General features: G+C 32.0%; 1 protein-coding gene across 3 annotated transcripts; it reads right to left on the reverse strand.

Annotated features, from left to right (window-relative positions):
* Positions 1–26,403, reverse strand: LOC106053864 (endoplasmic reticulum mannosyl-oligosaccharide 1,2-alpha-mannosidase-like). 3 transcript variants are annotated; one of them, XM_056041925.1, is made up of 12 exons: positions 26,185–26,403; positions 24,926–25,187; positions 21,028–21,165; positions 16,099–16,158; positions 14,638–14,686; positions 13,332–13,520; positions 12,193–12,341; positions 11,280–11,468; positions 10,936–11,123; positions 10,242–10,365; positions 8,958–9,152; positions 1–8,181 (listed from the first exon to the last, which is right to left on the reverse strand). In XM_056041925.1, the coding sequence occupies exons 2-12, from the start codon at positions 25,019–25,021 to the stop codon at positions 7,837–7,839; spliced, it is 1,722 nt and encodes a 573-aa protein (XP_055897900.1). In that variant the 5' UTR covers positions 25,022–25,187; positions 26,185–26,403; the 3' UTR covers positions 1–7,836. The 3 variants fall into 3 exon arrangements, with proteins under 3 accessions (XP_055897900.1, XP_055897898.1, XP_055897899.1); XM_056041923.1 differs by having other exon boundaries at positions 20,935–21,165; XM_056041924.1 differs by lacking the exon at positions 26,185–26,403 and adding an exon at positions 25,981–26,085 and having other exon boundaries at positions 20,935–21,165.

Here is a 26,403-nt window from a genome sequence, read left to right on the forward strand (position 1 = left end):
TATTTGAGTCAAACAGTTTATTTGAAGTTGGCAATCCTATACAATGTAGGAAAAACAAGTCAAATAATATTTAGCCAATCACATGATTAGAATGAAAACAACAAAATATTAGATAGAAAATTGTGATAATCAGAAAACCCTGCCACCTAAACAGCTGTCAAACATGCATGAAAATGTACAGATTTGACAGGACCCATTTAATAAAGACTTATAATTTATTCATTTCATTTTATAGATATTTAGCAAATAAACTAGAAAAAAAACAACAACAATATCCATTCAGATATCTGTTCATGTTTCTTTGGCTGATATTTAATGAGGGTGTCATATGGCCAGCACAAGGACAACCGCCTTTACTTTCCCCAACTAAAATCAGGTACCCTCTTGAATTGGGTGGACTCAGGGGTGCCCTAAAAATTCTGAAATTCAAATTCCCAGTCTTCACCGAAATTCGAACCCAGCACCCCAGGTTTGGAAGCCAAGCGATTAACCACTCAGCTGCCCTTCTTCAGATATAGGCCCTATGTTCAACACAAATACATTCTAACACCCCCCCCCCCCCCAAAAAAAAAAAAAAAAAAAACACAACCTAATAATAGCTTCCATAATTGTAAGTCTTAGTGTAGAAGTGGATTAATTAAACATGAAAAAAAGTGGTTTGACATATCCTTATATACTTAATAAAAAAGTTGATGGCACAGCACCAGCTAAACTAGGTATTTAATTGTAGTAGGGTGTTCAACAGATTTCAGTTTGGCCAACAATATTGCTTCGACTGGTTTAGGTATCAAAGAGTGGTAACTGTTTTCAATCATTCTGAAAAGACCATCACTTGGAATAAGACTCTGTTACAGCCAGCCTAGACTTAAGTCTCCAAGATCTATTCATTTCAAACAGGTGATGTAAATCTGGTTGTGGGGTATGTGCACCAGACTGTCATCATGATGGTCTCAAGTTCAAACCCAGCCCGCTGCCATCCTACAGGAGGTTTGGGCCAGGTAATTGTAATAATCTTCAATTCTGAAGGAACATCACAAACTTGTAAAGCAAATAATTTGGATGCAGATTTAGTATGGACAGAACAATGCCCTCACTCCATAAACCTATAGCTGAATGATTATTATTTCTGGACTTGAAAACAAGTGGAAACAACAGCGTGAATCATCTTGATAAGTTCATGTAAAGTAATAAAGAGGACCAAATGTCTTTGTACCAGTGGTTCTCTATTAATGAAAAGGACCAAATGTCTTTGTACAAGTAGTTCTCTAGCTTGCTTTGAGATATGACAACATTACATAAATGGAAAGCAAGCTTAACAATAATATATAACAATGATGGGAATTTTCCAAAAATTTCCACTCATTTTTTTTGTTGAAAATCAGTAACATTTTAATTAGGGTTGTTTGATAGAGAAGTTACCATGTCATGAAATCACAATTCTAATATGTCCAGACTGCTTAAACCAGCAACAAAGTTAGACTTTAAGTATTATATTTAAATAGGTTAAAAATTGTCCTGCATGCACATTTTTGTGTATGCAGAAAAGCACAAGTACTGTCATTTCCAACATTCTTTTTTTTAAATACTCAATGCAACCTTTGTTCTATATATAAATTCAATTAAAAATAATAATTGAAGATAAAGTTTAAAAAATATTTGACGACTCTTTTTTTGGGTTAACTCAGCTTGTGTAGTAAATTTCCTAAAAGACTGTTCCCATCACAGTATATAAATACATTACATTAGTTGGGCAATACAAACTATTTCCCACAATGTGGGCGCTGATTCTAAATACAATTTCAAAGGTTGAGTCATGCTATTTTAGAAGCTATTTAGACCAACAACATACACAGATGTTACACAGGTTCAAAGTGATATTATTGCAATGCTAAGACAAGTGTACAAATGAAAGGAAACAAAGTACTGACACAGAACAAAAAAAATGTGTAAACAAAATTCATCACACTGAAAATAATATAATGTATAACTAGAAATGGATTTTTAAAAAATTTGAAAGTATATTAGATGCTCTAATCAAATAAATTGTATAAAAGGAATGGAACAAAACATATCAAACTGAACAGATTTGGTGCCAGGTAGATTACGCATTTACTCATCATTTTCAATTCACTGGTAAATAATAACAAAGAAATGTATTTATTTACACACTGATATTCAAACAAAATGTATTAGCTACACAATTAGGAAGCGATTCTTTAAGAAAACTAAAGTATATTTAGTGACAGAAACAAAATACAAAACTTCCTTCAACCTAACAATTAATTGTATACACACTGACTAGGAGCTTTAGAGCCAGGTACCTTAAAGACCAGCTTTAAGATTGTCTTTAAACTATTCCCCATTCTCCTTGAACTTGTGCACACAATCACACTATTTCAATACACTCCCAATTATGAGTACTAAGAAATTTTTTTATCAAGATTTAGTGATTTAAAAAAAACATTTCTTGGCAAAACTATTTTATGAGACTGACTGGCCAATACAATTGACAACTCTAATTTAGATGAACACTGCTCCATCAGACTCTGCTATTTCTTTGGATAGACCACCAAGTGTTGTCCCTTTTTAATGTTGATTAGTCATATAGGTAAAAGGGTGCAGGGTTACCTATAGTGGTTAAAACAATAACAGAATTTTCTCTGCCCAAAGATCCTTCAGGCTTCTTTTATTTCATGAGACTTGTCAGTCGCCTTTTTGTGCTGAATATTGCATACAGGAGCATAAACATTACTTTCTAGCTAGTTCATCAAAATATTAAAACAGAGAACAAGAGAGGAAAGAATGAGACCAATATCTGAAAAGGTTTTGAATCCATTACTTTTTTAGTGGGCTATACAATATAGTTAGTAGTCATTTTATGATATTACTATCTTGCCTTTTTACAAGCAATATCAGGTCATGGGATTATGATTTTTGAAAACTGGTATCCTGGTGCAGTGAGAAAATAGTCTGATGCCAGAGCAAATAAGATCATAACATGAGATGGAGCTCTGTGATTTAGCTGATAGTAAGCTGATAAAAGTTATTTTTTGAAACAAAAGAGCATTGATCTTTATTAAGAAACTACTCTTCTAACGCTTTGACTCTATGGAAGAAGCTTAAGAAGAAGAATCTAGGTCAGCGCTACCAGCCATTGGTAAGATCAACTCTAGCGGTGAATAAATCAAGATGATGTTTATTTGTTTCTTAATAAATTGAGATTTTTTTCTTTGGCATTTCAACATGTTTCATTAAAAACTTTTTGTTTTTTGGCCTGTTTTTTTCCCCCCCCATTTAATGTGTTTAAAAACCTAAATTTTATTGCATTATGAATTGAATCCTTTATTTTTTTTTACAAACAAATGTATGTGGATAGACAGAATTGCGCAGAATGGAATATGAGATGAAATTCAAGGTCACTGTGTGAATGTTGTTGTTTTTTTTTGTTGTGATCATTGTATTGCTTCTGAAAGTACTGAGTTGAATAGGATGCTGACCTAACTAAAAAAAAAAAAGAGGTCAATCAAATTCAAATTTGAATATAACATCCAAGAGTTAAGTGATATAGATTTGGAAAAGAATTGCTTTGTTAGAGATCATAAAAGTAAAGCCAAAGAACATTTAGTGTTTAAATTGTGATAAAATGATATGAAATTTATTTTATTGTACGATTTAAATATACTGCCATTAAACTGCCATGTTAAATAAGATGACAGAAATTATTTCTCATTATAGTTAGGTCTTTTACAATTTAAACTACTCATGTTTGATTTGTTTCGTTAAATATTTACTCAAAATAAACAAGACAACCTTAAGAGCTAGGTTAAGTAACAAAGAAATAAATAAAACAGCCTGTTCTCAGTTCCGCAGAGCTGACTGTTGAAAGAAAAGAAGCCCCACTTTCAATTAAGATCACTATCACTGTGGACAAACACACGGTCAGTGTCTGCATTTTAAAAATGCTGTGTTGGTTTGACTAATGAAATCCTTCCGAAATTTGAAAATTGGTCATAAAAAGCCTACGTTAACAGCACAGGTTGAAACGACCTTAGCATTTCTTCACAAACATTTATAAGCGGGACAGGACAATAAAAAATACAATATGTAACATTAAATATACCGTTGACTCTTGATAGCGTGCCGAGGCACCAAAGTAATTAATGCATACTAAGCTATGTTTGTTTTGAGATAGAAGGTAGGCTTACACTGTAATTAATTTTTCTTTTTAGTCTATTGCTTATTTTTGTACCCTTGAAAATCTAGGAGTATATTTATTACATCATAAATATACTTTTCTTGACATACAGGCTACATTTAAATTCTTTGAAGTACAGCTAACCATTGGTAATCCAATGTTTATAGTAATCCTGCACCCCTTCAGTCCTAATCAGACTATCAAGAGTTAATTGTAATTGAAATGTATTACAACAGCCAATGGAACTTCAAGCAATTTTTTTTTTCTTAGAATGAAACTCTATGCTACTCTAAGATTTCTAAAATTTAAAACAAACCTAAGAAATGCATGCTTCTGTCATTTTGTGTAGTTACACCATTTTTAACATGAAAACAATAATCAATGACAAAAGTCTCAACTGATACAATAGAATATATGACAGATATGTTCTTATATTAACAAAGTGAAACAAAACATGAGACATTTCCAAAGGTGTCAGCAGCCAATAAAGGGAGGTAAAAGTCATTAACTGGTACTACATATTAACTCTTTGTGTCTCTGGGATGCGAGAAGCTAAAGGTTTATTGCTGAAGGCAAAACATCTTAAACAACGTTCAGTTTCTTAGCTTCCAATAACTCCTATCTTATAATTCATGTTATTAAAGAAATAAACGCTAAAACAAAGCCACTAATGGTGAAGTGTCAAATATTTTCTAATTAAAATAAACTCTCCTTACAGTACATAGTTTTGTTCTCTTATTCCTTTCTAATGAACCTTTTTTTTTTAATTAAATAAATTTATATAATCTTTTATTTTTATACAGATTTTGTAATTTATATAAGAATTTCGTTGATTCCTTGCATAAGTAAAACTGTTTCTCAAGTTTCAACATATTTATTATTCATATTTCTGTAGTGCATCTTCATGCTTTTACTGGAGCATGCTCAGTTTGCTCAACCTTTTTTTTTAAATGTGTTCCCCACATGAGATTTACATGCTTCCTTTAGATACTTAGCAAATATAACTCAGCTCTATGGAAATCTCAAAATTCCAAGTCTCCACTGAGAAGTGAACTCAAGCTCCTTCAATTGGCAACTACACACATCATTAAAAATGAAAAATATAAATTCTTCTATCAAAATAATTGCAGAGGCAAAGTGTTAAATGTATCACCTTGACCCAAAACAATGCATGACACCCATTTGTGCCCAACCAAATCAATTATCCAATTAAAACAATGTTAACTGTACTCTTGTAAACAAATCAAATCACTCCACTGAGTAAATATAGGGAAAAAAAGAAAAACCCAAGCTAAAAATGCAATTAATCAGATGAATTTAACATTTAAAGCTAAAATATTTATACAAAAGTCACCCATATCACTTTTATATAAACAAACCTCAAGCTTCAACAAAACAAAGCAAGCAGATAGGTCCCAAGTTTCAAGTACATCACATGGAAACAAACATCAAATGATAGGTCCCAAGCCTCAAATCAAGTACATCAAAATAATACAAGCAAAGTATCTCAGTGTTTTTAACCACAACCCACTTGAAGAACCAACAACTCCATAAATGTTGGCACTAGATACACTGTTATACTTTTATAAATTAATGGGAAATTTGTTCACAACATTGAATAAGAACATAAATTAGAGAACAAATGTAATATTTCCCATGAGTAGCTTATAAATCAAAACCACAATGACAATGACAGGAATACATTTTAAATATTAACAGTCCAAGAAATAGGCTTCAACATTAAAGCTCTTCATAACTGACATGATTTCCACTGGGGTCTATGCTGGTTTGAATGTGTGCAACCGCAAGTGATTCAACACACAAAATAAAAAGGATTCAATTGTACTCTTAAACTTTGATTTTGTTGTTCAGAATATGAATTTGTATACTTTTTGAGATAAAAAAAATGCTTAGTTTGTCAACACTTTTAACCTCATTTTGGAAAATGTGATGTCAGATGAAGTCTTTGAAAAAATATTAAAACATAAAAACATATAAAACAAACAAATAAAGAGCAACCACTTAATGATAAAAGAAACTCAAGTCAGCAAGCCAATGTACTGTCAAGTTCATTGAATCAGGGCAGCAGGAACGAAACAACATGTTACATAAGTCAAGGTCAATGGAGGGCTATCAAAAACTTGAGTTATTGCTAAATACAAAAGACAGAAATCAGAACATACCAGGGCAGGTAATATATACTCAATTAAACATATTACTGGGTTCTGATATCCTGACATGATATAACTTGGTTCTGATATCCTGACATGATATAACTAGGTTCTAGAATTGGATATCCAGCTAAAAGTCTAATAGTAAGCTGTGCTAATATCATTTCTGAATCAGTCTTATAATTGATAAAGAATGCCTAATGTTAGTAGACCTCATTTCAATATTTATATTTATAACTAATTAAGTTCCATTAGTTTCTTTCAACTTTCTGAACATTTTCCAGCATTTAGCTACAGGCAATCAATCCAGGATATATATGAACTCCACAGCTATCTTTAGAATTAAAACAAAAAATGAGATAGCTGATCAGGGAGGAGCTTCAGCAAAATAAGGGCAGAAATAGAAACATTGGCAAAGAAGGAAGGGGGTGTGATAGATGAACTTGTTGGGTAAGTTAAAATGGTTGCTTCCAATCAGAGAACAGATTGTAAAAATGTCAAGGGATGCCCTCATAAACTTCAATGTACCAGCATTTCCATTAATACTTGAAAGAGATGACAATTAAGTTGTACAATGACCAAGTTAACAAAAAATCAAATAGAGAAAATATGCAATCATGGAATCATAAAAGAATTAATACTATAACAACATTATGCTCAGGAGTGGGAACGAAAATGGGAGAATCAAACCTTCCAAGTTTGTTCTTACAAAATATAAGGAAATAAAGACTCACAGCCTCATCAACATCTGTTCCTCGATTCATAGCCTTGACTTCATGCTCTGAATATAATGTAAATCATTTTTTTTGTTTACAGAATTGGCTTTGACTTCATGCTCTGAATATAATTTTTTTTTACAGAATTGGCCTTGACTTCATGCTCTGAATAAGTGATATAGACCTTATCCAAAGATTTATAGCACAATTTCTTGTTTCTATGATCAACGATTAATGCTTTGTGCTTGACGCCCAATGTGCCGAACGGTGTGGGACAGACTAAGTCTAAGTAAGTAAGTAAGGACAACTTGACGGCCCAACCACCTTTAACAAAACCGATTGATGCTGTAAACATTTTAGCTGGGTAGGTTCTCTTCGAATCGTAAAAAAAAACCAAAGCAAACAAAACATTTTCATTTTTAGGATTTGAACGCCAAACACTTCAGCCACTGAGCAACTTTTTTACACACTCACCCATCTTGCCATTGCTTAGGAAGTGCTAAAAGATGGACTTTATTTATTCAAATTTACCAATCAGCAGTTTTCTGTAACGCAAAGTCATTACCTTTGTAATTGGTAGGTTTTGCCAATGTGATTCTTTGGAGTTTCAAATAAAAGTTCAGAACTGAAAAAGGTTTATAAAAACACAATCCATTGAGCAGAAATAGGTCATGAATCAATGTGTATGAGGCACGAAGAATGTTTCGGCAACAAAAGTCACCACAAAGAAATCTTATGATTGGTTAAAGAAAAATTATGGCACAACGCTGTCTTTGAATACTGGCAAGGGATGGCCTTCACTGTTAAAAACATAATTGTCCAACGGGATCAGTTTGGGGTCATCGCTGAATAACAGGTATAAATATTTCAGAGTTTCGGACAAGAAAAAGCTCTCCATTTTGTCCCTAAACCTTGGGTTACCAGCGTCTTTCACATTGTTGATAGATGAGTAGCCAGACTCCTTCAGCTTAGTGTGCTTTTCAAAAGCCAAGAAGATCTGCCAGCCTTGGTCTCGGTACTTCTGGTCCCCAGTGATGCGATATAAATAGAACATGCTCTCTACAGTCTCTGGTCTCAGTAAGTTGTGAGCATCCAGAGGCTGAGGAAATTAATATGCAGAATAATACTTTACAAGTTGACAAATAAAACATTTTTAAAAATGTCAAAATTATGAAAAAAAAATCTATTTCAATTTAATCATTTCTTTTTGTCCCTAATCTTTGATTTGAAATGGTCTATAACCACACTTTAAAATTATTTGTTTTCTTTTCTCCAATAATGTTTTTTTAATTCCTTAAAATTTTGAAGTTTCCCTAAAATAACAGAATTTTTTTCTTTCTAGAGGTTTCAAGCAGGATGCTTAGAAGTTACTTTTGATAAAAAGCTCAAGATTTCCACTTTATGTGTTTTCAGTGTGTTTAAAAATAAAGATTTGCGAATAAATATCATTCATTTGGATCATAAAATATTTCAAAGATGTAGCCTTAACCTGTCCACAATTGCAAAGTTTTCATTTTTAATTTTCAGAATCAAAAATTAAAATAAATTCTGGTTTTATACAACATAATTTTGATTATTAGAAAAAAGAAGAAGCCAAGCATTATAATTAAAAGTATAGTTAATGTTTTACACTTTTTATTTCCTACAATTATACATTTTTTTTTAACAAAAAGTTATTGAAGTTTTATCATAACGTGGTGGAGTGCCATAAATGTGAAAAAAAAATAATCCCATCAGAATGTGGGTAAAAGATGCTGGAGAGAAAGAGTTAAAAAATACTTGATAAAAGATCACTTTTTGCAAGAAAATATAAATCTGGTGATAGTGCACTACAGTAGAGATTCAAAGATTGTTATTTAAAAAAAAATTATTGACCTTGACAATAAGATCTTCTGCAACTCCCTCTGCCAAGTTGAAGTAGGTGATCTCTGGACTAAGTCTGGTAGGCATCCTGTTGTACATTTCCCAGCATGTCTTCAGTACTTCCTTGGCAGACTCCAGATACTCATCTCCCAGACCATTGTGGTAGGCTAAAGCCAAAGTGCCAGGATAAAAGCAAGCTAAGTGATCCTGAATAGAAATCAAGTCAAGTCATTATTGTAACAATAGTCCACAGAATTGACATTTTAAAAACTCAACAACTATTTCAGATTATTTGGTTATAGTTTAATGAACATTATAAACAATGTGAATCAACTGATAAGAGTCTGAACTTTGGGTACAAAGTTACAGCAAATTTTAGTAGTTTTTAGTAGGCCCAAAAGAAAAGGAAAAGTTTAAGCTATAAGGATTCCCACATTTTCTTGATGTCAGCAAATGATAGACATTTACATCATTTAGATTGATGACTATTGTTATCTATTAATGCAAAATACAGAGAAACAGAGTAGTAAGTAAAGTACTCCTTTCAGACCTTGCAATCTATAAGGCAGATGATGCTGCTTCTTTGGTCTGTTAAAGAGGGTGTCATGTGGCCAGCACAGCGTACAACCCCCTTACTTTCCCTAACTTAGGTCAGATAACCATTTACAGTTGGGTGGACTCAGGGGCCCCTTTAAAAAATCCAGAAAAATAAAAATTCCCCACTAAGATTCAAACCTGGGACCCCTCAGCTTGAAAGCCAAGCGCTTTACCCTTCAGCTCCCACAGAGATACTACTCTTCATCATAATCATATTAGAAGATCAGCGCAGCTTTCAAGCATATTCTTTGAGGCAACAAAACAGACTTAAGAGAAGCATGCTCAAAGCATGAGAAGACAATATCAAGAATGGATGGACTTTGCTATGAGTCAGACCTTAAGGACAGCAGTGAATAAGCAGGAATGATTGCATCTGAGAGGACACTTGTGAAGACTCAACACATAAACTTAACTGACATTTTGTTCTCAAGAGACATTACCAAATATTTATTTTATTTATTACAAACATTTACACTACTGGAATACATTACTGGAATACCTATATCAATACAAAAATATTTACTTTACAATGTGGTAAAGCTAAGAAACTTAAAACTGTAAATTATTATTATAAAGGTGATACAAACATTTTCACATATTATTACATATTATATGCTAAAGAAAAATCCAAAAAAATTATTAATGAATCAATTGGCTATAATCTAAAGGCTTGAAAAAGGTGACAAAAGGTTATCTCACCATTTTGGGGCTAAAGTTGCGACCATTCAACAATTCTCCAATGAACAATAACTTGCTGGGCTCTGATCTCCTCATTAATGATTTCTTGACCCCCTCATAACTTGAGATGAAGTCTTCTTTAAACCTACATAAAATAAGAATTTCTGTCAAGTCTTCTTTAAACCTACATAAAATAAGAATTTCTGTCAAGTCTTCTTTAACTCTTTCTCTCCTAACTGACAATATCAACGTTGATTTGACCCCATTAAATTTTTGTTGTATTAACTTTAATTTGTGTTATATAAAAAGAGCATGCATTCTTCTGTAATTTTAAACCTAATATAACATTCCCTGATTAGATACAAAAAAAGTTATTGAAGTTAAATCTTAACAGGGTAGTGAAACAGAAATGAGAAAAATGAATAATTCCATCAAAATGTGGAAAATAATTATGGAGAGAAAGAGTTAAACCTACATAAAATAAGAATTTCTGTCAAGTCTTCTTTAAACCTGCATAAAATAAGAATTTCTGTCAATTTTTCTCTGAGCCTACATTAAAAAAAAATTAATTAGGGTAAAAAAGAAATTAATACAAAATCTGCTTTGATCCTGCATATAAAAAGATGCAGCTAAAGCCTTCTTTCAATCAGCACCCAATCAATATAATCAACTACAAATTAAATAGGAAGTCTTATACAGTGACTTGTTTACTTACACAACTAGTTTCTTTCCAGACTGCAACCATTGTTTCAACAAATACTCATAGTAACTGTCTGCCCTAGCTCCCATGGTGATTGTTGATCCTGGACGGAAATCTCCAGAGTTGGCGTTGATGAATATGGGAATAAGGCCGTCTGTTTTGGGGAGCTCATGAATATGCATGGACACTTCATGAACTGCCTCCTATAATAGATCAAGTGATTCTAACATCTAAGATGAGCTAATAGCACAAAACATTTCCAAGTTTATATAATTCTTGCATGTCAAAGCATTAGGTGATTTATAATACATACACCGGAATTAGGAAAATTAACAGCTCACAAAGATGGTAAGACTTACATCATACACTTTATCTCCTGACACTCTTGAGAGATCACGGAACTCCAACTGTATGGTGGTCACCTCGGAGGTGCTGCTATCTGGGCCCCACTTAGGTGGACGAGCTACACCATTGGCAAGATTGACATCAGAAAAAGGTATTTTTGATCCATGGTTGAATGCTGGCAGTAGTCTTTTACCTAGATCAATCTGGGGGTGAGAAAACATGACACCAAATGATGGACAGAAAACTTAACAATATATTAAGTTCATATGTGAATCAGACACTGTACATCATGACTAATTAGTCTGTTAAAAAGGAAACAAATAGCCAGTTAGAGTTTCAATGGTAATTGATTTAGAGGAGGTTCACCTAACCCAATAGCTAATGGTTAACCAGATTGTGACCTGCACAAAGCTGATTTATCTTTTTTTTATTGAAAAAAAAAATGTAATGTACTATTCTAGTTGAACTGACTCAGGGATGCCCTAAAATCCCAAATAAAATCTTTCAATCAGATTTTTATTTTTTGAATTAGAATACTTTCATATTACTTTTTTTGCCGATAACATACTTAATCTAACATTTCCGATAACATACTTAATCTAACAACATTAGCACATAAAAAAGAAATACATTTTACTAAAGCAGTGTTTCCCAAACTTTTTTCGGACCACTTTGCACATTTTGAGTATTTAGAACACTTTGCTTATTTTTTTTTTTCAAGAGATTAATTCACATGGTGGCCTACTAGCTAATTATTTCATTAGTTTGTGGAACACCTATTCAGGCCCCGCAGAACACTAGGTATCAGCGGAACACAGTTTGGGAAACACTATACTAAGGAAACGGCAGAAAGATTACAGTTTAAATGTGTATTATATACAGACAAATCAGTTAGGTGAAATTAAGTAAAGATGACCATGAACTTACTGCTTTTGTTTTCATCACATCGTCACCAGTCAGATGATATGTAGCCAGTAAAGCTCCAAGGTTACGGATGGTGATTTCAAACAAGTTTACATAGTTGTCAACATTGAATGAAAGCTGCTTCTCCACCCATTCCTTGGCCTCTTCATATTCTACACAAATATAAAACCCGCACAGATTAATGTAGCATCTACATCTATATTGTTCTCCCATCAACACATATTCTAATAGTATTAGGCAGTGATGCCTAAACAATGGCCCATGGCCAAATCTGACCCTCGATGAGGTGATATCCAGCCACTTGAAGCTTCTACTCAATTGCATAATTAAGCAGCAGAGGCTTGAACTATTGGACCATTTTATGTGGTAATGTGACCCATGCCATGCATGCTGGACATTTATATGTCTCCCATGGAATCACTCGTATAAAGTAATTTATGAGTTTTATTTTATTGCAATAGGACAGCCTCTGCTATTCAATTAACTAATCCAAACATAATGTTAGTGCACACAATAATACAGAAAGCTTCAAAGATGGTTACCAGTTGTTAAAATTTCAATGATACAGAAACTGTGATGTCCAAATCTATTTAATGTTCAATTAAAAGTGTTTACTAAAAAATAATTAGACTTTACAATTAGTCAATGTGAATGTCATATTTTTGGCAGTCAGCATCATCCGAGTAAATAAACAAAAATGTTTGACATTGTCTATAGACTATATCTCATAAAAACCTAAAACTAAAGACAGACTTGGAATAAATTAAGTGTTATAATAAAATTGAAAATGTGAATTTTGTATTTATACTAATAGTATAAAAATGGTTATGCATTTGTTAATGTTATATTTTTCACTAAGGTCTTTTGATTTATACATAAATTCTGATATGTTGAAAAATAAAGAGTATCCTCAAAAATTGTTCGGCAAAAAATAAATGGACTCCCTTTCTATCTAAAAATATTTTTTTTCTTAGTGGAAAATGTATTCCAACACTTTATATACTTTGCGTCCTTAGCTGACGATTGTGTCTAGAAAAACATTAATCTAGAAATTTGGAATATATAAAGCGAATACAATTTAATTTCAGCCACATAAAAAAATATCACCAAAAAAAAAAAATAGAACAAAACATTCTCCAGACCTTCTTTTAGCCCCATGATGACCAGAGTGTCCAGAGAGTCTACTAGTGTCAGCCCAGTGCCAAACCACTCTGATGATGTTTTACTGATAGGATGCAGCTCATCATGTCCCCAGGCATATTTCTTGTAGGCTGCCCAGGCATGCTTGAAGGCATCTATAATTTGTTTCTGTTTAGCATTAGGTTCTTGAGCTGTAAGTCAAACACAAACATAAGAATTAACATAAGAAGAGGCTCAAGATTTAGACTGGAATACTTAATATGGCTTCTTCTATCGTGGAAGACAATGGATGCGCCAGATGAATTACTGTTGAATTGGAGCAGAAACTACTGCGACTAAACAAGCTGATTCTGAAGTGTCAAACTTTGCCACAGTTAGTGCATGTGAATGCAATTGGTTTTAAAGCTATCTGACATGGCAGCTTTCTTTTTCTTTCTCTTGTCTAAGGGCACCTCTGTTCTTTAACTCTTGGCAAGGGTTATACCAGCATGCTGTCTGTCACCATGCTATTCTATCTAATCAATTTCTTCCCATCTACTTTCATGGATGTCTGTGGCCCTGAGTTCCCACTTTCTAACAACTCTGCAAGATCTGACATGTAGAAGACATAGATACTGTGTGTATTGCCGATTTCAACATTTCCTGATCAGACACAATGTCTACATTATGCGTCACAAACAGTGAATGTGATAACTGTTCAATCTATGCTCTTGATGTTTGGTAATTATCTCATTTACAAAAGTCCCATTAACAATAAATCCATTTGTAGCTTCAAAAAACTCTAAATGGATAAATGATAGTTATAGTTCATTAGTTTGTAGACTTTAAAATTTGTTGCAAAATGTAATAGCTTCCATTTATAACCTTTTTAAGAATAGATAACTTTATTATGATTTAAAGGATTTATAAATGTAGCAATGATATAATCAATATTTTGCATTATAAGTTTATTAATAAATAGTATTAAAAATAAAATAATAATGATACACTGTCTCATGCCATGAGCTGTGCAGGACCAACAGTCTAGACAAAAGAAAGATTGTCAGGGGTTATTCAGAAGAAAACTAAGGAGCTTTCAGGGCATGAGGGGTGAGTTTTAAGCAAACTCCAGTGTTATGGCTTTGAGGTGCACTCCTATTAGTCCTAATAAACAAGCTATGCAATATTATAATTATCCAGTATAAAGTATAAGTGAAAATGCAGGTGCCTAACTTGACGAATATTAAACAGAAGAGTCAACCATAACAATAACTAAAAGAAATGTCATTCAAAGGAAAAAAGACACAAAACAAACACTCAGACACTCACCAAAAAATTCATAACTGGATATCTCACTGTGCTCATCTACTGGTGGGACCTGTGAAATGAAGTAGGCTATTTGTATGGAATGAAGTATTATGTACTAAAAACAAGAAGACATTCCTCCCACCCCCCGTCTTCCTGTCAAATGTTATCATCTTGTGTGGAGTTGATAGAAAAAGTATTTATTAAAATACAAAGACAAATTTAATACAACTCCAAAGATGACTTAAGTCTAGCAGTGATACATTGGAGAGTACTAGGCAGCAATGCCTCCTCAGTTACGGATTATAGTGTAAGTAATAAAGTGAGTTTTCATTCTCCTAGGTGGGTAGCCAGCCATGGCTAACGAGCCCCCCTCCTGCCCGAAGCTTACTGGTTAAGGCGCCAGTTACTCGCCTTTTCTCCTTCTCCTGTTAGTGAGGAGACTGAAGGAGGCCATAGAGAGAAAGAATAAAGTGATAGACAAGAAAATATTCTTAGGGAAAACTAATGCTTTTCTTTAATGACTTCTTGGGGAAAGGGGGGGGGGATGGAAGGAGAAGGCAAAGAGTGCTCAACGCACCAACTGTCTGGTTTTAAATCAATAAATAGACAGCAGGTTTCATTACAAGCAAAGAATGTTGTGAGATGTTCAAAGATTTTTTTTCTCAACCAACCCGCCCAGCCCTGCACCTCATTTCAACAACAGCTGCGTCATCTTGCAAGTATGTTGATGTACCAAGGAGTAGTAGGCATACATGGCACAAATCAATTGTTCCTTTCAAGAATACACAATACAACAAATACATTCTTTACAAAGCACTAAACAGACTATAAATCTGCTACCAGTGTAAATGTAAAAATGAATGTAGAGTAACTTGAACAATAGTTTAAATTATGTTTTTTAATTACATTCTTTATAGGCAAGTGCAAAAAAACAGTTTTAAAGTGGAAAGCAATGCTAACCTGGTGTCAAACAGCCTTGCTGAGGTTAATTTTGTGTATTATAAAAAAAATCTCATCTGACCTATTTATCTTTGACCCTTCTCCCATCTGTTTAAATAACAACTACTGAACTATATACACACACATACTAAACAAACATATTGTAAGCCTACACAAACAACAATCCTTTCCCCTAGAGTCAAGTCTCACAAACATCTAATGACACTTGTCTGTGAATGAGACAGATGCTCCTATGTGGCACAACAACATCTACTGATGGTAGTGGGAAGCTTGGCGGAAAGGCTAAGTATGCTTGAACTTGGCTTGGCTACCTATGAAGAAGGCTCGAGGTTCAACACCCAACTAGAGCAGAGTTATGTTTATTGAATGCCTAGAGGCAGCACGAAAAACCTCCTCCAAGATACCCCTCTCCCTGCCCACACACAAATGAGATTGGACCATAGTGCTCTAAGCATGCTATAAACATGAAAGTTGCACTAAAAGAAAAGCAATATTTTTTTTAATTAAAAAAAATCCACTTACCACTTGTTCTACTTTTAGACCACCCCCTCTGTCCTTCTCTTTCAGCTGATCCTCCTCAGCCTATACACAATGGGTAAAATGAGAAATACCAAATTAATTACAACTCCAAATACCAAATTAATTACAACTCCAAATACCACATTAATTAGAACTTCAACTTCTAAATAAGTTAAAATAAATGTAACAATTTCTTGAAAACAAATGTTACAATGTGACTATGTCAGATTGACATGAGTATTGAAACAAATTTGAAATTTATATCAGTAGCTAATGATGATAAATAATGATCTAAATTAGCATCTCAAATAAGGTTTAAAAAAAAACTTTATTGTCAATGATCCTAAAATATGATAAAATTATATAATACTGTTTTTAGTTTTGATTAAAAGAACTAAAAAGGAAATGGACTATATAAATTATGTAGCAGTTAATGTCAGCTCTTAGCTCATTCATATATAACAATAAATATTTTATAAATGATAAATGCTATTAGTTTAAATATATATATATATATATATATATATATATATATATATATATATATATATATATATATATATATAAAGCATATATATATATATATAGCACAACAAACTCAAGCTTCTTAAAACATTGAACTTCTTTAAACCATTTGAAAATGAGGATATTACACTATTTGTATTCAAACCATATAAAAGAAAAAACAACAAAGACATATAAAGATTGATGGCAATAAAAAGTGAAACAAGATTACAAAGAGAGTTTGTGTTACACAAACTCAGAGGCGGCCCCCATCGAAGTCGGATCCCTGTCGGATCTGCATATTCGCAAATAATATTCAAGAGGTGATTTAATTTTGATGTAAAATGTTTTACACGTTTCGGATGTTCCTTCAGAGTTGAAGATAATTACTTCCTAGTCCAAACCTCCCGCAGGACGACGGGGGATGGGAGCGGGCAGGGTTTGAACCCTGGGCCATCCATAAATCTGAACGACAGTCCAGCGCGCAAACCGCACGACCAGGCAGCCATCCGATGGTCAAAAGTAATAATGTTTCAAAGATTCATTTGCCGTAAATTTAAATTTAATAAAAAAATAGTAGATTAGTTTTAGTATATTAAAACATTACAATATTGATCAAAACGTTTGGAAATGAAAATCTACACTTTTTTTTTACACTTTAAGTTTAGAAATTGAAATTCTACATCTTAATCTAGTCTATTTTAGTCTAAACTAGATCTAGAAATTCTAGATCTAGACTCTAAAATAATTTTAATTAGAATATAAATCCAGATCTAGATATACTGTAATAAAAATCTAGATCTAGTTTAAAAAATCTAGATTAGATCTAAATCAAGATATCATTCCTTTTTTAAACGCGAGTCACATAACGAGGCTTAATAAACATTACTATACCGAGTTCTTTTTTCATTTCATTTGAAGAATTAATTCCATATAACGTCAGAGGGAAAAAAAAAACACTACGTCACACGGCCTAGCTAGACTAAAAATCGCCTTCATCTATAAGAGCCTTTTATCGAGTGTTCATAGACATTGGTGCACCGAGTGCGTTCTTTTAGTATTTCATTTAAAGAATTCATTCCATATGACGTCAAAGGAAAAAAAACCACTACGTCACAAGGCCTAGCTAGACTAAAAATCACCTTTATCAACACGAGCCATTTCTCGAGTGTTCATAGACATTGGTGCACCGAGTGCGTTCTTTTAGCATTTCATTTAAAGAATTCATTCCATGTGACGTCAAAGGAAAAAAAAAACACTACGTCACACGGCTTAGTTAGACTAAAATATGTTTTCATTAATACAAGCAATTTTTTCGAGGGTTAATAGACATTGGTGCACCGAGTGCGTTCTTTTAACATTACATTTAAAGAGTCCTTTCATATGACGTCAAAGAAAAAAAATTCCATTACCTCACAATAGGCTAGTACCGGTACCATAAAAAAAAATGTCTTTATTTACACGAGATATTTAACGAGGGTTCATAGACATTGGTGCACTGAGTTCTAATAGATATTATTTAAAAAGGATCAAAGCCACATTGTTTTTGCGTTTTGTCTGTCAGTCGGTCTGTCCGTTATCTTGATATAAAAAAAAACAACTAAAAGTTATTAAAAATTGATTAACCTTTATTTTACGTTTCAAAACATCGCAATAATTTTTAGGTATGAACACAATTGAAAAGTTTATATAATAGATTGTTCCGGATGTTTGTATAAATAGTAAAAGAAAAAGAGAATTTCAGATAAATGTAATACCGTTAATTAAATTTTTTGGATGGTCTCGTATAAAAATTAGATGTACTACAGCCACGTGGAGAGATTTTCATACCTTACTTTGGTGTTTGGATTCTGTTTTCCTTAAAAATCGGAACATAATATTAACGATAATTAGATTTTTTAATGTTTTAGGTAGAAAGTTAAATGTACTGTAAGAGAGTAGTGAGTTAAAATATTTTTCATAAAAATCCGTAAAAACATTATTTCGTAAATGAGAAGATTATTTGTTTATTAATTAGAAGAGGGAGTTCAAACAATTATTTGGCGTTAGTAGATTTTTAAATAAATTCGGAAATTTCTGGCGACGATTTGTAAGAAACAAAATCCGGAACTTTCTTTATCGATTACAAAACTTCTATGTTATGTTTTACAAGAAAATTAAATGTCTAAAAAGTAATTTTCAGTAATCAATTCTAGTAAATTACTTTTTTTAAAAGCCTTATATAAGTCAGTATAGAGATTATGATTGAGCATTAGTATGCTATTTACATAAAAAACGGAACAACATATTATTGATAATGTGTTTTTGCAACGTTAAAGCATGGAAATTGAATGTAATATAAGTTAGAAGAGCAAACAAACATTTGTTGGCGTTGATTAGTTTTGCACAAAAAAATCCGGAACATTCAATTTTAGATACTTAAAACTATTGAGATGTTATGGGAGGAACATTAAAGGGTAAATCAGATTTTCAATAGCTTTTAGAGTTCTAGTTTTTTAAATCTAATCGTGACGGACAGACCGACCAACAGACAAAACGCACAAAAAATAATCTTCTTTTATTCGGATGGGGGCACTAAACAAAAAATAAATAAAATCTGATTTTTAAAAAACGTTTAAGGAATTGGTTTAGCACCTGATCATGTTGCGACGTTACGCTACTGCACGAAAATCGCTGCATAAAAAGTCCATTTAAAAAAATGTGCGTGATATTTACATACAAAGTGCATTATTAGCCTTTATAAACAAACAGAAATGTTTTCTTTTAATTTTAGCAGCTAGTTGACCAGAAAAAACGTCTTTAACTATTATTTGTATTTGTTGTAAACATTTCCTGTACATTTTAAAAATATATTTGACTTAGTGATACTGAAAATACACAAAAATTGTCCATCTTTGTTAGCATATTGTAACATTGCCTCCCTTACATTTACGTAATTGTTTTAGAATTGGTGTATTTTTATGAAAAAATCGCTTGCATAATTAATTTTATAAATTAAACGGTTTGCTTTTAGAAAACCAAAAGTAGCCATTGCACCTAAACTTTTCAAGCCGGATTTAATGATGAAATAATATTTTTCATATCTCTTCTAGTTTTCGAGATCTGAGTGTGACAGACGGACAGACGGACAGACGGACATTTTGCACAAACCTAATAGCGGCTTTTTCCCCTTACGGGGGCCGCTAAAAAAACAACAACATTAGATCCCTTTTGTGCAAGCACTAAACTATTTTCTATATAGAGCCAATGGAGCCCATTTCAACTTTAAGAGGACATAGTAATTCAAGTCCTAAAACTGATTTGAAAATGTATAACAGATAAAATATTTTGCTTCTCTCAATATCTCTTCAAATATTGCCCTTCATGTTTACCTCTATTAGATGTTAAATTTAAATGATAAAGTTTAACCTTTTCAAAATTAAGAGGCACCAGTATCCATTCTTTATGAGAAGACCACTACAAGATACAAAATAGTGAAACTAATTACCTAATTGTATCACTATTTTTTTTTATTCCTTCTTTTATTGGACACATTTTACAATGTTCTTGAAAACTATATTTATTGTCCCTACTTTATAGTAGCTTAGGAAACAATGTGACACAAAGTTTTATAAATTAAGACGCTGACCAATTTGTACGCATAAAAAATATATAAGATATATCCAAATATTAAGTGTATTTTTTTTTACTAGTCCCCAAAATGTGTTTATCAGATATTTATAAATTAGAAATTCAAAATAGATGAATTTATCACAACACTTATTGTTTTAATTTCATATTTCTTATAACTTGTATTTGATAATAATAATAATAATAACACTTTTAGAATTGCAATATACCTACAGCTCTTATTCTTTAACAGATATATGCCATATGTAAAAATGTTTACCTTGAGTCTACTTCTATATGTATCTGTATCTAATAACACATTTTCTGAACATATATTTTATACAAACTGTCTCCTTAAAAAGGCCAAGTTTGTAGGTTAATATGAGATACATGCAACCAGCACCAATCCTCTCTTGATAATAAATATAAATTGTTTGAAATTTTGAGCAATGACCAGTGAAAACACTAAGCCATAACTTATGGAGTTAAAGCCAACACATTGTCAAAAGTGAAGAAAACGAATGCAAACCAAAACCCAATTAATAAAAATATAAACTGGTTCATGCAAGATAAAAATTAAAGAGATAACTAGATGCTACATTCAAACAGGTTTGTAGAATGAAATCATATGTAATGTAAACAGAACAAATGAAACAAGCAGCTTTGAGAAAATATTTGCGCTTGAGAACACCAGTCATGCTGAGGAGATACAAACTAATACATTGCCTTTTGTTTGAGACTGTCCAGTTTATCCCCCAATTGCTCGACATTTTGTATTTGATGTAAATCACCAAATAATTTATCTGTATCTGAATGCACCTTTTTTATGTCTGGATCTGATGACAAGAGGTTATCTTTGTTGAGAATTCCAGGCAAGACAAAAATGGCTATAATGAGGGTTGCAAATAAAAGAAGTCCTATCACCATGCGCTGTAAGCTGGACAGACGACGCCATGACTGCAAAGACATTCAACAAATTATAAGATTAAAATTCTATTACTGTAGATTAATGTGGTAACAAAATTTTAAAAAAAATTCATTTTAAAGTATTTTAACTTTTTTTTTTAACAATAATAATCTATAAATGCAATAGTAGTTTGGTATAAACTAACAAACAAGATATTCCCAGTCAGTTCATTTTATTCTTCTATTGGTCTTTTTAATATCCCTACCATGATTTCAACATCCAGCCCTCAGTGAGTGTCCTTTAAGGGTCAAACTCTTTTATGACCCTTGACCAGAGGGAAGGATTTTACCCAGAGGTCAGTATCAGGGTTGCTTTTTAAGCCTTGGTTTGTTTGCCCAGGCCCCTGACATTCTAGTGTACACGTTCTTGCTTAATAATGAATCACATACAAGTTATAGGCACTTACTTTTACCTATTCGGCCAACTATCCTGTAATGACATCTGGTCAAAGCCAAATAGTGAAAAATGGCAGAATATCCGTCCAAAGCTCAGCTCCAGTGCAACCCTAACCCATTCACAGTTTGTGACTCTTCATACTCAATGATTTTTCTGGTGTTTTTTCTCATAAATTCTACAACTTTACGAATTTCTGCTAAAAGCTCATTTTTTTAAAGAAGAAAAATGCTCACATTCCCCCTAACTGATAAATAACTTTAAAATAACAATGTAAGTTAATAGAAACAAATGAACAAAGCTGTCTCTAGAATGTGTTTGCAAAGGTAGCCCTTTTAAAACTGTATCAATAACCCTAACCCTAATAATATTCAGGAAGGAGGCTACTGTAAATAGAAATGTTTTCCATCTTTTAACCCATGTGTACTGTGCCCCATCATAATATTGTTTTCCTTAGTAACTCATTTAACTCTTTCTCTCCATAATTATTTTCCCCCTTCCGATGGAATTAATTATTTTGCTCACATGTATTTCACTACCCTGTTATGATTAAATTTTGATAACTTTTTTGTTTGTTATCAGAAAATGTTGTATTTGGTATAGAATTAAAGGAGAATGCACATTTTTTTTTTACATAATTTAAATTGAGAGCCTTTTTTATTTAGCACCACTCTTTAAAAACATTTTTTTTTGTGTAAAAACACAATGAAAATATTTGTTGTTGGTTTTTTCCAAAAGGGAGACTACTCTGTAAGGAAAGATAACAAAACAACTGACTTGAAACATGGCTACATCCCCAAATTTATAATGCAGAAATTTTCAATAGTGATTATGAAATTTTTAGAAAAGATAGGGCAGATCACTTCATCCCCAATTAAATATTATTATTTTTTTCATTGTTTAATTGTGCTGTTAAGGCTTTGACTTAAAGCACTCATTTCATCTACTATATAAATATGATTATGCAGAATGCTTTTTGATATTCTGGACATCTTACTAATGCGTTTATAGTGTTTCCTCTTCCACTTTGCATTCTTGATGAGAAATTTTATATAATATATTGTAAATCTGGGTGTGTACTTAGCTATAGCGCTTCTATTGGATGTGGGGGATGTAATATTATAATATTATCCTACGCATGATGTAATGATCAAAGGCTAAGGTTTAGTGGAAGTAGTGAAAATCATTTGAGAGATAGACTGTGCCATTAGAATAATTATGACCATGCCGCTGATTACTTATCATCAAAGGCCAAGTAGTGGACATCTTTTGAGAGATAGAAGTGTGATTAGAATAATTATGACCATTCTGCTGATAACTTATCATCAAAGGCCAAGGTGTGGTGGAAGTACGACCATGTTTCACTTTATTTTATTTTTTAATCGCTTTCTTGAATTGAGCGCGTCATTTTTAACTTTGAAATAAGGTTCACTCATATCAGGATAACACTTTTGTACATTACCTCTATATTTATACATGTTAAATTTGTGTAATTTATAATGGCATTTAATTTTAATTTTATTCTTATCTAAAGTGTTACACTTTTTGTCATTTAAATAAAAAATGAATATATTTAATATTGCTAATTTCATGATTTTTACAATTACTATTTGTTAGATAAAATGATCAGATGATGAAAATCGCAGGGGATGAAATGACCAAGGGATGAAATGACTGGAAACCAAATAATCATGGAGGAGTTCTTTTAGCAATAAAAAACTCTTATAGCAGAAGAAATTACCTTACCTAACTCAAAAAAATAGAGAATAAACATTTTGTAAGATCAACACCACCTCAACATCCCTGATTATAGGCAGTATTTACAGACCACCAAATTCTAGTTTAGAGTACATGCAAGAACTATGTAATAAGTTAACTCCACTTAAAGAAAAAAATAAAAATGCTTTTTTTTTTTATTATGGATGATTTCAACCCACCCGATATAAATTGGAAAACACTAACCATAGATAAACATCAAAACTTTAAGGACATAAATGAGCTTTTCTTAGAAACTTTACACAACCTAAGTTTAGATCAAATCATTAAAAAACCAACTAAATTAAACAACACATTAGATCTCTTCTTAACTAACAGACCTGGATTAGTAAAAAAATCTTTGTAAAATCTTTTACATTTTTCGGATGTTCCTTCAGAGTTGAAGATAATTACTTCCTAGTCCAAACCTCCCGCAGGACGACGGGGGATGGGAGCGGGCAGGGTTTGAACCCGGGACCATCGATAAATCTGAACGACAGTCCAGCGTGCAAACCGCACGACCAGGCAGATTACGATATTATCCCTGGTCTATCAGACCATGATATAATTAAAATACACAGTCAGATAAAAGCAGTAGCCAATACAAAACCCAAAGGAAAAATATTACTCTGAAATAAATGCAACCTAATTCAACTACACCAAGCTGCGTTAAACTTTCAACAAACATTCTTATCAGAAAAAGACATTAAAAAACAAACCAGTCGATGACCTCTGGAATTTCATTAAAAACTATCTTAAAAACATAATAGAAAATCATATACCAACTAAATACACATCAAACAAAATAAATAAATGCTGGTTTAATAATAGATTAAAAAAGCTTTGTAAACAGAAGGAAAACCTAAATAGAAACTTTAAAGAAACTAAGGCAGAAAGAATTTATAAAAAGTATATATATATAATTTTAAAAAAAATCAAACAAAGTATTAGGGTTTATTAAAAGAAATTTCTATAAATCAAGTAAGAACATACAACTAAAATGTTATTTAACCTTGGTTAGGCCAATAATAGAATATATGCATCCTCTGTTTGACACCCCTCAACTCAAGAAAACATTAAGAAACTGGAACAGACACAAAATAGACAGTGAGATTCATAACAAACTAATATTCACATTAGACTAGAGTAACACCTTTAGTAAAATCACTAAATTTAGAAAGCCTTCAGGATAGAAGAATTAAAAGTAAAGTTTCAATTATACATTAAACACTGAACCAATTTTCAAATGTAATAAAATACTCAGAAAGACACAAAGACAAAGGCACATTCCTCATCCTGTATGATAGGACAAATTTGTACGAATGCTCTTTCTTCCCTAGCACTATTAGAGCATGGAATGGGTTGCCTGAGCTAGCCAGGAAAACCATATTTTAGGTCTTTTGTTAATATGCATATAACTAAATGCATGACTCGTAGGACGTAATCATCTTTTTTTGAAGTAACGTCTGTATCATATAAGAAAAGATAAGACTTTTTAAGCATTGACGATAATATCATTTATTGGGCTGCAGAATGGGGTAAAATCAACAATGTTATCGCCAATTAGGAGAGAAAGAGTTAATTCTCATAAGCTTTACTTACTCTCAAAATAGACTGTCGTTTCCTAGACACATCACCCAGAGCATCATCATAGTATCCAAGATTTATAGAAACATCTCTTTTGAAGGCAGCAGACATCCTTACACGAAAATGTCAATACTGGCAGTTTGCAATTATTTGATTCTCGCAATCTCCTTTTCTGTTAACCTCTTCAAAGCAGAAGTTTTATTCATAAGTTGAAAGTATAAGTTGACAAGTTTTCTGATGCTATCCATGAAATATTCTTGGTGTAATTTATCTATTGCTGAAATTTAATAAAACATAAGAAAATTAGATGAAAAAAACATTGATACTATTTAGACTTTAATATTTTAATGTATATATACATATACTTTTTAAAAATAATGTGAATACTTCACTGTAGATTTTATAATAGTAAGGCAATCATTAAGATCAGTTATTTGAAGTATTGTGCTACTTAGGTGTTTTAGTTTTATAAATTTTATATTAAGACCTATTAGGCAGATGATATATATGGTAATTTAGCTGGGCCAACAGTATATATTAAAAATGTATACAATTATACAGTATATATTAGTATTCTTGAGTCAAGACTATAGATGCTAGAAAGTAACGAAAGTAAGTATAGAAGAGTATAGATAGTATAGCTTCTCTTAAGTCTAAATCTCAAAATCTATTCTTGAGTCAAGACTATAGATGCTAGAAAGTAACGAAAGTAAGTATAGAAGAGTATAGATAGTATAGCTTCTCTTAAGTGACTTAAGTACAGACATTAACTTAACACTATTTTTATGTGACTATTAATTAGTATTAACAGTAATTAAATAACACTAGTGACTACAGACTCACTACACTCACTGTCTACACTAGTCTAGACTCTAACTCTAGACTAAGTCTACACTACTTACTAACTTAGGACTACTGTCACTACTAATCTACTTAATTTTACTTCAAATAAAGTTCAAACTTGCATTACTTGGCCTAATATTAAATATTATTATGTTATGTCTCTATTACTGAGAATTACTGTATTTATTTTAAATAATATTAAATATCTAGATTTCAATACGTCATACGTTGATCTAAAATATTCTTTTAAAATAAAAATAAACAAAAAATAAGTTGACTCATGACATGTTGTTATTATTACAGCCGCTGATTCTTATCTTGTCGTGTTCCCGATACCAGACTCGGAATATAATAATATTATTAGATCTAAATAATACAGACATAGCTCTAATACATGATAATGATAAAAATTATAACTATGTTTTAATTACCCAAGGGAAAAGGGTTTAGCAAGCTCAATATTTTTACGAAAATAATAACTAGAATATAGATCTAGATTTAGATCTATTTTCAGTCTGAGCTTTATGAATTAGGTCTATGTTAAAAATACATTTGCGAAAGAAAAACAATAAATAGATCTATGTAGATCTAGATTAGATTCTAGGTCTACAACTAGATTCTAGATAAACAGGAAAGGTATCGATATTTTT

The sequence above is a fragment of the Biomphalaria glabrata genome, chromosome 9 (genome assembly GCF_947242115.1).
Source record: "Biomphalaria glabrata chromosome 9, xgBioGlab47.1, whole genome shotgun sequence".
Taxonomy (NCBI): Eukaryota; Metazoa; Mollusca; class Gastropoda; family Planorbidae; genus Biomphalaria; species Biomphalaria glabrata.